We start from the raw sequence: 14,660 nt of genomic DNA, 5'->3' as shown, positions 1-14,660 counted from the left end.
GTTACAGACATTGATGATCCACCTAGGTGATAGCCTCCACACTTATGTCACTGGCATGTTTGGTGAGATTATGGTTGATATAACACCGATTGGACGACAAGCTATGTGAGAGCCATATTTGAACTACTAGAGTATGGCTTAGTTATAGTGCTAACTCATATATTTGGATTCACACTATATCAACCATAGTATGCTATGGTTGATATAACACCAATTAGACGACAGGCTATGTGAGAGCCATATTTGAACTACTAGAGTATGGCTTAGTTATAGTGCTAACTCATATATTTGGATTCACACTATGGACTACCATAGTATGCTATAGTAGGAGAGTACCTTCCCTTATAGTATGTACTCTTATCTCTTTATGATAATGGTTGTAGAGAAGAGAAGAATATAGAAGAAAATTCAGCCATTCATCTCTCTATTGTGTCTTGCTCTCTCTTGTGTGTGAGTGTGTTTGCTTATAAAGAACTCAAGCTTTCCCTCTCCCCCACATTCTCCCCATGGTAACAGAGCTCTAGTTTGTGTGAAAGCTAAGGAGGCAAGCAAGGAAGTGATACTTGGGTAAGGGTATTTCTATCTCTTTGATTTTGGAGCAACACTTTTGGTAACTGTGAGAGCTACATATAGACAGGGAAATCATTGTCTCAAATTGAGGCATCCTCCTCAGGAAGAAGACCATATTATGCCTAATTAAGTGAGTTTCATGTGTCTCGACATGATTCGGGTGCATTTCGAGCCCTGTTTTAGCTTTGAAATATTTTCACATACACTGTGTGAAAGTGTTGATTTTGACTGTACATGTCCAATTTTTTATTGAAGCAAAGTTAGAGAAAAAATTTGGTTGTAGGACAATCTGTACATAGAATCTAAGTGTTGGCAAATGGATGTGCCTGTATGTGAGTGGTTCCCATACAGTGGCATTATAACAGGTTTATAATACCATTGACATAAGTTTTTTAAAAGCACCATTTAGTAAGTTGTTGCAAGTAATCATGACAATTTAACCAGATTATGAGTGAGAAGTTAGGCAAGAATAACTTCCAAGCATGGAAGTTTAGGATGACCAATTTGCATATGAGAGGAGGTTGGGAGTTCATCTCATAGGTGATTAAAAGAGCTAGAGATTAGCAACTTCTCAAATATATCCATCTTGTATAGGCCATGAAACAAGGCACCTGAGGCAATGATAGAATAATCATCATTTCTATCTTGAATTGTACATCTATCATCCACAAATTTCACCATCAAGCCTAACAAGGCTAAGGCTGAAACTGACAGCAAGTTCTTCTTAATGCCTAGCACATATAAAACTTTAGAAAGAGTAAATGCGCCACCATTTGTAGCAAGTGAGCAAAACTCTACCAACTCCTTTGATTGGATATGAGAAACCATTTGCACATGTGATGGTTCCTACACTTGGGACAGATTCCAGAGATGAGAACAAATTTTTTTGTGAAGTAATGTGCTTACTAGCACCACTGTCAAAGTACCAAGCATCCGATTCTGCCACTAACATGCATACATCATTAACAAAAGGGTCATAACAGCAATGTAAAGTCTATGCCCAATCATCTTGAGGAAAACTTGCAAATTCCTTCTTCTCTACACTTGGTGCAGATGCATTAGCCACAGCAATGCCCAATTCTTTCTTTTTCTCCTTCTCTAGTCTTTTCTCACACTCATTTATATACTGCCCTTGTTTCCTGCAAATAGTGACACTTGCCCTTCTTTTTAAGCTTATCACCTTCTTTCTCTGCATCCTTACCTGCTGAGGATTCTGATTTTGGCTTATAGCCACCATGTGAAGAAGCTTTACCTTTGCCTTTCTAACTAGCAACAAAAGCTTAATCACCAACACGTATAATAGATCTGTTTTGCGTAGACTACTCTTCTTGTTGCAACAAGAGTAATGAAACCAGTTCATCAAATGTAAGGGCATTTGGATTTCCCTTCATCACGAGTCTAAGGGTAGAGGCAAAATTGTGATAAGATTCTGGCAATGCATTGAGAACTGTGGGCACCAATGTACTATCAGGATATATCTCATCCACACTAGCGACTTACTCCTTAAAATCTTTGATCTTGATGAAGAAGTTTTCCATTGAGTCTCCCTCATTCATGTGCTCAGACTCCAACTGTTTGCGTAGATATGCAACACGTGCTTCATTATTGCGCATCTGGTATAATGCAGCAAGTGCATCCCATGCCTGTTTTGAAGTCTTATATAACCAAATATGAGGAATAATGCTTCCCTTCATAGAAAGTGCAAGCAATGCATGTGCTTATGTATCTCTTCCATCCCATCTCGTTTGAGCTGCAGTGGGAGGTACTGGTGGTGCATGTGGAGGAGCCACATCTGTATCAGATTCTACTTCAGATGTACCTATAGCATCTGGTTGCACTTGTAGCTGTGAAACAGGATGAGTTTCACTACCACTGACCACATTCCAAAGGTCTTTAAGCAACCAGTACATGCCTCATCATATAAGACCACAATGGGTAGTTAGTCCCATCAAGTTTGTCCTCATCAGCATACAACATGTTGAATACATGCACTACTGCCAGCCATGACTGTCTACCAAATGCAAAATCTTTCAACACATTGCAAGTACTCAGTATTCACTGAATGCAACCCCAGATGGTTGCCAACTAGTTGAATCACCTGCAAAGTGTATGAAAAATAACACAAAGTAGAAAATAGAGTGTTAGTGGTGGTGAAATTATGATGGTCGATGTTGTTGAGACATTGTAGATGCTACTACACACCAAATCTTTGCCGCTGCATAACCCAAACACCCAAAATCAAGTAGAACCAATCCAAAATGATGCCTCTGTGTAGAACGTTTGGAGAAACCTTGCAGTGCCCAAAACGTGGCCCAATTGCCCCACAGACCCCAAAAACAACACACTATAGTATATACCTTCTTCTCCTAAGAGGGTCAGAGATAGAAAAACAAGGTCGTGAGAGGAGGGAGGAAAACTACTAGATCAAGTCTGAAAGAAGCTAGCTCTCATACCAATTGTTAGAATTAGGATTAGGGTTGCAACAATGCACACACACAAGATAGAGAAGCTTGAGAGCACACAAACTCACTAGATTAGAATCAACAAATATGTGCCATATACAAAAGATAAGTACACACCCCAAAATGAGTAGATAAGAGGGTATACATATGCACGGGAGAAAAAACCTCTTAGTGAGGGAAAAAGTACCCCGACGGTCGTAAGTGTGTTCACACACATCACTACCATATAATGCTGCCTCCACTTCTTTAAGGCATGAATTATAGCATATAACTCCATTTCATAAGATGAATAATTTCATTGAGCTTTGTCCAATTTCTTTACTTTCAAATGCAATAGGTTCCCCCCCTTGAAAGAGGACTATACCTACTACATCGTTACTAGCATCTGTCTGTACCACAAAGGGTTAATTCAGATCAACCACTTGTTAAACCGGAGCCGTTAGCTATAACTACCTTAAGTTTTTCAAAACTTCTTTGTTGAGAATCCCCCCAAACGGAGGTCTTTCCCTTTCCTTTAAGCTGATCAGTCATCGAAACAGCTATCTTAGCATAATCTCGAACATACTTTCTATAGAATCCAGACAAACTAAGAATAATTTGTAGTTCTTCTAAGTTGGTGGGATGTGGCCATTTCAATATGGCTTCAATTTTCATTGGATCCATACAAATGCCATCTTCTGAGATTATGTAGCCCGAGTGTTGGATTTCTTTTATGAAGAATTCACATTTGCTCTCTTTGGCATAAAGTGAATGCTTCCTGAGAGTAACTCAAATACTTGCCGTAATAAGTATTCGAGGTTTTCTTTCTTAGTGCGACTATAGATCAAGATATTGTATAGGAAAACCACAACAAATTTTCCTAAATAACGTTTCTGATAAGGTGAAAGTGTGTCTACGCAGTCTCGGGCCACAATACAAGGCATTCAAGCCGTCTATTCAAACTCGGGAGAACATTCCCAACTTCACAGATTTGGTGTCAATGCTGATCATTGAAGAAGAACTTGGGTGAAGATCAACAGTCTTCACAAAACAAAAATAGTTTAGAGTAGCAGACCTTCTACACAAGTTTAGGTAGAGGACAAGGTAGAGGTCGTGGACGTGGCCAAGGTGGTGGCCGAACAGGTAATCAGAATTATGGTCAGTGTAAGATTACTCCCTCTAGCTTTTGACATGTAAAGGTGTAAGAACCTCCCCTTCTATTCTTATAAATATTTCCCTATCTAAAATAGAAGAAAGATCTTGTTCTATCCTGTTTTGGCCTAGAGAGAGATAATCCAAAATTGAGATATCTTTGGATATAAAAATCCTCCTAGTGTCTAAAATGGATTCCCGTGAAGCAGAAGTTCAAAATGAACTTTCCAATGTGCATTAGGAATTAATTGAAAATGGTATAAGGAACCTTACCCTAAGGGTCTACATTTTCAAAAAAAATTAGATTATGGTCCAATTAAGGTTCCAATCCAATTGGATTAATCCAAGTGTTGGAATGAGATAAATCCAAAAGAATAAAAGAAAATACCCAAAAATGAGTAAATTCTCACATAAGATGAAGACTTGACTGAGTACAAGGTTTATTAGTTAAAAATTATGAGATTTTACTAAAAAAATGAGATATTTTGGAATAATGATGCATTTTTGATACCTTGGTAAGAAAAGGGGGAATCTTGAGGTAGGTGCCTTTTTCACATGTGTGGAAGGGTTTTTAATTCAAAAAAATTATGATATTTTTATCTCTCCTCTCTCGTGGGTCAAACCAAATCAAAAAGGGAGCCAAACTGGTCCAAATCTTGTCAAATTGAGTCAAACTGAACCTGGAAAATTCTAGAACCCAATTGGACTTGGTTAGTGGCCTCCCTCACCTATAAATAGACCCTCATTCATTTGTAATGGGATATGGGAGCTATACCATGCCAGTATTATATTAAAATAATCATATTTTATATTATCCTTTAAATTTTACTCTCTCTCTTGGGAGCTTGGAGCTCTCTCTCTCTCTCTCTATAACAACTCTTGGAATTGCTCTTCTCCTCTTGGTGGACCAATTGATTGGTTGGGAGCTTCATTGCAATTAGAGAATCAAGCCAAACTTGGAGGTAAAATCAATTTTTATGGTTTTTTTCAATTTTCTCAATAACTTTCTTCTTCTCAACCCCTCTCAAGCTTGAGAAGCTTTCTAAATGATTGTTTTAATTCAAATCAAGCTTTCCCTTAAAGTCTTAATATTTAATTAAGAGAAAGTTAATTTTTATGCTTATTTGTAATGCTTTCTTTAAGTAAATCTCTCTCTCTAAAAGAATAGCCATCTTTATGGCTAAATCCCTTGAAAAAGGATGCTTCTCAATGATAGTCTCTTAATTCAAAGCTAAACTCTAGGCTTGATAAGCTAGAGATTAAGAAAATGATATTTTCATGATTTTTATTGTATTAAAATAATGGTAAATTCTTTTAGATTGTTTATGAGTAGCTGAAAACTACTCTAATTCATTCTAAATGAGAAATGGATTATCCTAACAATTTGGGGAAAGAGGAATGTTGAAAGTAGCTTAATCTAGTGGGATAATCATAGTTATGTTTAATTTTATGGTGGTTAAAATTATGATTTAAATTCATAGTTTGATTTTAAGCATAAAAGAGAAACTACTATCATATTTTCATCACAAGATTTTATTCTTTAAGAAAAAAATTGAGAATTATCAGTAATAGCAACGAAGCTATGGTAAAATTTTTAGAAAATAATACATATCTTATTTTTATGCATAATGCTAAAAGAGGACTTCCTACCATATTCTAGGATTGGACATCCTATGCAAAAAGAATGATTTTCATCATATTTATGAGAAATAATTTTTTTGTAATTATGCATAATTAATTGATTATAAAAAAAGAGTAATTTTTGGTAAATTTATTTTTATGCAAAGAGAGGAATTCCCATGATAATTGAGATCCAAGTAATCAAATGGTAAAAGAGAAATTTTTGGCATAATTCAAATTATGAGTATTTATCAAAAGTGAAATTTTGAGTATTATTAAATTTATTGGAAAATATGGGTAGAATTGATTTTTGTAAATCCCATGAATCTTTTACTCGAAAAGAAGGACATTGAATATATTTTACTTGAGAAATTTGAGAAAGAATATAAAAATATCCATCGAGAAAACTTGGATAATTCTTATTCAGAAAAGAGAATCTGGAATCCCTGGGAGGATCGAGGATCCAATGAGTAAACGAAAGTTTAGATTTAGTTCTCATTAATCAAGCTTAACGAATGAATATACAATATGTAAATGCTCTTTCTAAGTTTTTACTATTAAATTCTGATAAGGTTTAATTTCCCTTTTTAAACCTTCAACAACACTTTGTTACATAGATTCAATGGGATCGAGAAAAAGTACCTTTAACAAGGCCAAGCAATTAGCAGAAACTTAGAAAAGTTCTATCGGTATTCGAAAGTAAAAAACGGTACTAAAAGTGGATATGATAAGAATGTGATGTGAGGAGATGTGAGTGGATGTGATGAGATGTGGATGAGATGTGATGTGATGTAAATGGATGTGGATGTGAATATGATAAGATGTGAATGAGATGTGATGATATGTGAATGGGTGTGATGTGACGTAAATGGATGAGAATGAGATGTGAAGTGATAGATGTGCATGTGAATGAATGGATAGATGTGGATAGATGTGGCCTTGCTGGTCCTCAACAGATGAGTCCATGGCTCTTTTATATGGATCTGTTGGTCGATCTTGCTGATCTGCATAATGGAGAGTCCATCTGGATTTTTCTTATGTGATTATATTTTCGGGTACTATGAGCTAGGAACTATTGAAAAGGCCCCTGAGTGAACAGGGATTTTTCTTATGTGATTATATTTTTGGGTACTATGAGCTAGGAACTACTGAAAAGGCCCCTGAGTGAACAGGTGGTGAGTATTCTGGTTATACCAATGATGCCATAGGTACACCGATGAAGGAATGATTGGAAATTGGAATTCAAGCTAGATATTTTGGAGGATTATGACCAGTGATACTATAGTTTCATTAAAAGATTGTTTTAAAGACAGCTGAATCTGTGAAATAGGCAATTTCATATTGGGTATGTATGTGGTGTGACTATCTTGAAGTTTGCTTGAAGCACCGGCTAGGGGACTGGGAACTCTTTTCCCTGGTACCCAAGGCAAAATATAACCAAATTCTTAAATTGATCCTATCACTACAGTGGTTGGGCGATTGGCTAACCCATGGGACTGCATGGGGTTAGGCTGGACTGAGGGATCCCTAAAATGAGACTCAATTCTACTAAGTTACGATAGTTGAAGAAAATCTCGGATAACCCTTGTTCTATGGAAAAGAATCAATGACTGTGCCTCTTGATGATGAGGAAAAAAGTGTTGGACTCTATGATCCAAGTGCAAGTCTCTTCCTTGATTTGACCATGAGACTTACGGGTTCGGTCGAATCAGTTTGGTTAGTGATGACCTTGACTACGTTAGGGGGTGGTCAAAAAGCGAGCCAAGAGCAGCGAGCACAAAGCAATGAGTAGAGCCCATGTTCTTGTGAAAGTGAGCAAGTAGGGGCATGGTATGATGTTAAGCGAGCATGAAATGTTAAAGAGAAGAGTGGAACCACAGTGCAATTCTGTAGCAATCAAACAAAGAAGACATGAAATGTTCTTAAATGACCATTGCAATAAATTTTTTTTCGAACCAATGGTGCAGATACAAAAAATCACTATTAAACCCATATTGCTTGGCTCGCTAAAAAGATATTGAATCTATAGTATTCACAATGTTGGAGAGCCATTAGCAAACAAAAGACAATAGACATGAAAATTTATAAATTAACCAAAACATTTCCAAAACAAGTACTACGGTTCAGCTGGTATGACATGACCCCCATACATATTTCAACTAAAGTGGGTTGCAGGTTCCTAAAGCTGTTGAGGATGACTTCTAATAGACTTAGTTAGCATGTCTTTTACAATTCTCTCAGAAATACAAACTTGATGAATATGCATATTGTTGTTCACATCCTGTCCAAGAATCATTAAGAACACAAAGTATATGTGCTTGCATGCAAGATATGGTCTTTTCTTGGCCACTCTATCTCTGAACTCCACACATGAACACATTGGATTCTTCTGAATAGTGACCTCTATCAGAGATGTGTCTTGGCTCCCATTGGTCAATGGATTAATACTAAATGTTTCCTTTACTCCTTCTATATGTATATGGCTGCCTACAACTTCTGCATGCATATCTAAGGCTGCAGTGATTTGACCAAATGCAGCCTTTGAAATTCCTCGTCGATATGGAAATTGTTTCACCTCCTTGTTTGTCTCGCTAGTGCCTTTTGCAAGCTCCTTTTCTAGAAAAAACTCAAGAGGAATACCAATGTCATATCCTGCTCTAATAAGCTTGCAGGCTTCTTTCACTTGTAACTTGGTACCTTTAGCAATGGGCCAAACACCAGGGACATCCTCTGGTGGATGTAATATTGTCTTTGTAATTTTCCAAGTGTGCCTAACATCTGTATTACAAAAATAGCAATACTTCTCCTTTTTCCAGGAGGATAGTTGACAATCACTCCAAAAACAAGGACTGACATCACCATTTCGCAACCTTGAGCTACACTTTTTCCCTGATGCCCAGTGGTTGCACTCAACTCGATTCACTGTTGGTATCCTCCGCAAGGCCCACTTTGTATCATGCACATCACTTTCAAGGCTCTCTAAAACTTTGCATTGCTCATCGACCTCTATTGCAGGCTCTAACCTCTCTCTTGTCACGTAGTTAAACTCAGGCCTATGGCTAGAGTTGCCAAAGTTTTCTTCTGTCGAGTCGTGTAGTGGCCTTTTGGCTCGAATAGTTTTATTCTCACCCTTGAATTTTACCCTATTTGAAAACATAGGGGTCCCCGCCACTGCATCATCCACTGCTCGTGAGGTAGCTATTGGGGATGGACTTGCTTTCTGTCGAGAAAGAGCTCTCTCAACCAAAAGCTCCAATGTAGGCCCACAACCTGTGTATTTTCCTTCCAAGAAAGCCAGTTGTCTGGCACATTGGAAGTAAGCATTGATTAGATCTGTCACACAAGCATCATAAAGACTAATCTTTTGCCTATACCCCTCCCCTGCCAACCAGCTTGCATGCTTGGTCTCTGACATATTTGTCCTTGGGACAAGAGCATTGACAATAGGCTCTCCATCCTACAAGAGAGTGGTAGAAATTGATGCACATAAGTAGGAGGCACACAATAATACAATGAATAATCTCTTACAAATATTACCTTTAAAATGAAATGACCCCATCGACTAACCCTGTAGTGCCACCAACTCAACCAGCTAAGAAGCTTAGGGATGTTTCTATCAGCTGCCTTGCCAGTTGCCCACCATGCTCGTATCCTGCGAAATTGCTGAAGGGCACTTTCTTTGTTTGGGGCAGTCCTCCACTTCTCACACATCTCCCTGTGCTTTTCTTGATGTGGGCTATAGATGTACCTCTGCGTGTGGACACGAAGGTTGTCTTCCCAATGCCATAAACATGACCTTTCCCTTTCAATCATCTCCTTTCCGTCGTTGAAGACACGTCTCACTGCATTCCAGTTAGCGCCAGCCTCATCCGCCATAAACCCAAAAAAATTTGCTACCTTCCCTGTGTGCTCCACCATTACCAAATTCATATTTTCCCAAAACATGACTTGAGCATCCTCATCCTCTTCTCTAAATTCACAAGTTGCTATTGTCAATAGCTCACCAATCCTGCATGCCACAAATGGAAACAGAGTTATATTAAAGACACAAATTAAGTAATGCTCTCTACCGCTTGTAACTTACATGTGGTCATAAACATGTGCTCCCATTGTATGCCATCCAGTATCCACTCGATGCACATGATCAAAGCAGACCCATGCTTGATTAAGATCCCCATTACCATCCTTGTCCATTCGCCGAACAATGTCAATCCCAGAACCAGGTCCAGTAGTAGACATCTTAAAGATAAAGCAACGCTCAGTAGTAGTGGTGGCTTGCAATGGAAATCGAGAACCATGGAAGAACTCAAAATGGCATGTTCTTTTTAGATTAAGAATGGCTTCATATCCTTCACCCAGAGGCCGTGTTGTTTTTCGTGTTTGCATTACCATCTGCTTCACCCTGCATTCATAAAGCATACTTAGTGTATTAAAGATGATAATTGCATACTATTCTTTGCTAAATTGCACTTCCTACGTACTTTTTGACATTTATCAAACTTTGCAACTCTTGCGACATCTCCTGTAGCTCCCTCTCTGTCATGAATTCTCCCTGTGCCTTGTCATCATCAGTGAATGCTCTTAGAACCACCTCCCTTGCCACAATCATTTGTACCTTTCTGGGCCCAGCGTTGTGGTCGATGCCCACTGCACGTGCTACAAAGGCCTTGATATTTCGTATCGATGCTCGGCACATTCCCTTGGAAACCATGTGTGTATGTTTGCCATAATGAATAAATAGTCTGCTATGCATTGATTCTTTTGGCATAAAATAATAGACACAGGCAGGACATTCTTTAAGACACATTGGCACATGCTTGCAGAAAAAACACTCAAGGTTCCCGAAGCTCCCAATTGCTAAATTCCCATATTTTGGAGATTTTATCAGCTGCCCATTCCAATGGAGTTTGTTTGGTTGATTCATACGTGTCCTAAAGGAGCAGTGCTCATTCATGCACTGGAAGGTTCCCCCGCAGAAGCTCTTCCTAAGAACAAAAGTTTTATTGGCCCTAGTTTGCGTTTGTGGCTTTGTCCAAATGTTGCCTTCGTATTTTTGCTCCATCCCTTCCATACCTTTCCCACCTTCAAGCTCATATGTACTGAACTCTGGGTACACCTTGGGAAGCTCTTTTACCTTGCCTTTGTAATCACAATCATGGATTAAAGTGTGCAAGACATCAGTAGGAGGTAACATGCGGATTATTTGAAAGCAAGAGACCGCAGTATCAAACTGAACATCTTCCTCTTCCAAATGTTGAAAGCACTTTTCCATAGGAGAGACCTCTATCTCCTCTTGCAATGACCCATGTGCTTGGACATTGATTTCTTCTATCTCTTCAGTGTCCAAGTCACTGTAAAGCACAATGCTCTCTAATTCAATGCGCAATGCAAAATAGAATATGTCAAAGTCAAAGTTAATGCCACTTACATTGGAGTACTCTTTCGAGAACCGGGAGGAAATATAGTTGAGGGGCCTTGTTCTGGGGTCTCAAAATAATTCTCTGATTTGGCAATATATACAGAGGACAATGAATGCTCCAAGATAAAATATGCCTCGTCTCCAATCCCTGCATACAAGTGTAAAGGACAAATGGGCTCATACTCTCCTCCAATTTCAAGTAAGGCCTCCACATTTATCCCACCAATAGTTCCAAGCTTCCCCCGGATCATGTTGATTGACACAAGACATTTGCCATTCAAGAAGGGGACTCGGATGCATGCACCCATTGTAGAATGGAGGAAAACACGAGCCTCCCTGCATAATGCAATCACAACAACAATTAAGGAATTTACATTGAATATTAGCCAAAAATATTTTAATACTAGATGTTCTTGCTCTAATCAATAATAGCATATACTAGCCATAATACAATTTTACCAGGCTCATTTTAAGACTATGGGTAGAAGTAAATAAAAATATGTATTGCAAAAATAGTCATAATGAAGGGTATCAAAAAGAGTACATGTATATATGTATATATGTTTGTGTGTACACGTGTGTGTATGTATACACACACACACGCACACACACACACACACATATTTGCTTTGTGTTAGTTCTTGCGCTTTTTCATAATCTCCTGTTAGATTTCAAAAACTCTACCAGTTGGATGCCATAGCATAACTGTGCTATAGATTTAAATAAATCGGAAAAATATTGACCACCCTTAAATTTTAGTGTTGAAATTCATTAGTGTTAGGATAAAAAAATTTGTCCAGTGCCTAACTTAGGGTTTTTAGTAGTCGGCTACTTCTTATGAAGCAATTACTTAACGCTTTTAGTCATCCTCCACACAGAAGCATCTTCCCTCGAACACACACGCAGAGAAGCGATCATGAAGCATCATACGTCTCCCCAGCAGCAAAGAAACGCTGATCTCATGCGCAGGGCCCTCTCCCCACTCCAATCTTTCTCCCCAACAAAGAGACACAGAAAGGTATCATCATCCATGAATTTGTGCTATTTTGCCTGAATGAATTTGTGTGCTCAGCGCACAAAATAATAGGATGTTTTGCTGCCGCCACACTCCACACACAGTAGTATGAGATGTGCAGCGTTACTTCTTGCTATTTTTCTTGAATGAATTTGTGCGCTCAGCGCACAAAATAATAGGATGTTTTGCTGCTGCCACACTCCACACACAGTATGAGATGTGCGGCGTTACCTCTTGCTATTTTTCTTGAATTAATTTGTGCGCTCAGCGCACAAAATAATAGGATGTTTTGCTGCCGAGCATTGACAAAATCATCACGATTTTGAGTTCGTTTCAAGCTTCGGGGGCGCTGCCCCCGAACTCCCCCGCCAAGGGGGGCCTAAATGGCTGCCGTCGGCCCCCCTTGGATCCCCCCGGCGGCGGCAGAAATTTGGAGAGAGTAGTGTAAGAACATGCTATCTATATGGTGCTGTCTCAAACACATTGCATAGACTGTCTCTCTTACTACTGTCTATATTATGCAGACTTTGTGTATACAAGAAGCTCAAAAAACTCACATTCGATGTCTTCTTGGTTGAGAAACGGCTCACACAGTCGAGAGAGGAGACCAGCAAACATGTGCATCTAAAGAACAATAGCACAAAAAGAAAAAAGTTTGTCCTTAAAAAAGTGTTGGATTGCGAAATATCACTTCTAAAGTTAATTAGTACTCAATATTGAATGCCTTCAGATTTGGGCTACCGAATCTTTATATATTTTCCAATAAATTTGAATGCCTTGAATTGAACACCTGAAAAGGGCTCCGTAAATATTTTCCAATGGAGATTTTTTTAATATATTCAATACGGCTTTGAATGCCTTGGAATTTGGGCCAAAGCACTCCATATGATAATCTCAAAGATCTTTTGTTCGTTATAATGAGTTGGCCGTTTTGTTGGATAGTGAATGTGCCACCTTTGTTTGATGATTGTGTTGCAGTACTGAATTTAATCTCTTTAGTGAATGTGCCACCTTTTCTTTAAGTTTATGTCGTATTATTGAATTTGTTGTTAAAATAATCAATTAATTATACAATACGAGTACAATCCTATTTGAAGATTTGTTCTTGTATTTTTGCATGGCTATCTGGTTTTCAAATGAGTTCGAGTCATTTCACTAGAGCATCTTGCTTGAAAGGTTCTTGTTGTGCAAAAATGGATGAGTTACCTCTTGCTAAGCGGAAAAAGAGTGTGCAGGTTGGCCCAGGTGAGAGCTCATCGAGACACACAAGGAGGCAAGCTGATTTTTCTAGCACTTTGGAGCAAGCCGCCTCCTCAAACCCTACTACTACAGAGCATGCGGTACATATCATAGATGACACTAACCTGGAGGTGGATATGGATAGGCAGCATCTACATAGTGATGAGAGAAATGAGGAGGATGGACAAAATGTAGTGGGGGCAATTGAGGAAAATGAAGGTGATCAAAATGAGGGTGAGAATACTCAAGATGGTGATAATGAGGATGAAGGTGAGAATACTGAGGATACTGGGAGAGAGATGTTGGAATTAGGGTTGCAGGAATGCACACACAACTTCAAGAAGATGAGGAAGCTTGAGCACAACACAGTAGTGTATTATGAGTGCCAAAAATGAAAGATTACAAGCCCTAGAAGATAATGGGCGTATATACAATGCACGGGGGAAAAAACCTCCTAATGAGGGAAAAAGTGCCCCGGCGGTCCTAAGTGTGTTCACACACATCACTACTATAATATGGTAACAAATCCCCCCTGGAGTGATGCGGTGAACAAGAGCTAGCACTCATGTATAGGGAAGTGTCTAGCTATGTGGACGAATCCACAAAAGGGAGTAAGCCCAAAGCTTTGCGAAAAGCTTCGAACTTCTCACGAGGCAGAGCCTTTGTGAAAAGGTCTGCAAGGTTATCCTGTGTTGGCACATAAGCCAAACTGATCTCTCCTGCAGAGAGTCTCTCCCTGACATAATGGTAGTGCACCTCAATGTGCTTCGTACGAGCATGGAACACTGGGTTCCGCGCAACTGCCAATGCGCTCTGACTGTCAGTGAAGATGGTGGTGGCAGATGGCTGCCCAACACCCAAATCAGCCATAAGGCGTCTGAGCCACACACACTCAACCGTAGCTGTGAAAGCTGCCCTGTACTCAGCTTCACAACTAGAAGTGGCCACAGTAGGCTGCTTCTTGCTCAACCATGATATGCATGAGCTTCCAAGCATGAAGCAAAAACCACTCGTGGACACGCGTGTGTCATAACAACCAGCCCAGTCAGAATCTGAAAAAACATGTAAATCTGGCGGCAATGATCCCCCCTTGGGATAAAACAACCCAAGATGCCGAGTACCACTCAAATAGCGAAAGATACGCTTCACTGCCTGCCAATGCTTAATGCCTGGGCTATGCATAAATCTGCTCACCTGTGAGACT

General features: G+C 39.1%; 1 protein-coding gene across 1 annotated transcript; it reads right to left on the bottom strand.

Annotated features, from left to right (window-relative positions):
- Positions 1-1,564: 1,564 nt before the first annotated feature.
- Positions 1,565-10,507, bottom strand: LOC147624667 (uncharacterized). The gene is made up of 4 exons (XM_086819863.1): positions 10,265-10,507; positions 9,868-10,185; positions 9,424-9,792; positions 1,565-1,709 (listed from the first exon to the last, which is right to left on the bottom strand). Exons 1-4 carry the CDS (start codon positions 10,492-10,494, stop codon positions 1,565-1,567), a joined length of 1,062 nt encoding a protein of 353 aa, XP_086675989.1. The 5' UTR covers positions 10,495-10,507.
- Between the last annotated feature and the right edge of the window lie 4,153 nt (positions 10,508-14,660).

The sequence above is a fragment of the Cibotium barometz genome, chromosome 25 (assembly GCF_041138505.1).
Source record: "Cibotium barometz isolate CiBa-2024 chromosome 25, ASM4113850v1, whole genome shotgun sequence".
Taxonomy (NCBI): domain Eukaryota; kingdom Viridiplantae; phylum Streptophyta; class Polypodiopsida; order Cyatheales; family Cibotiaceae; genus Cibotium; species Cibotium barometz.
The sequence above is the reverse complement of the archived record's forward strand: the minus strand, read 5'-3'. Positions and strand labels throughout refer to the sequence as shown.

What these genes read in the sequence shown, in the direction of transcription:
- LOC147624667 (XM_086819863.1), bottom strand. Translation starts at nt 10,494, where the DNA reads ATGGTTTCCAAGGGAATGTGCCGAGCATCGATACGAAATATCAAGGCC. An exon ending in AGTTTGATAAATGTCAAAAA is followed by an intron (nt 10,186 to 10,264) that starts GTACGTAGGAAG and finishes TTATGAATGCAG; the next exon opens with GGTGAAGCAGATGGTAATGC. An exon ending in TTTCGCAGGATACGAGCATG is followed by an intron (nt 1,710 to 9,423) that starts GTGGGCAACTGG and finishes CACTATTTGCAG; the next exon opens with GAAACAAGGGCAGTATATAA.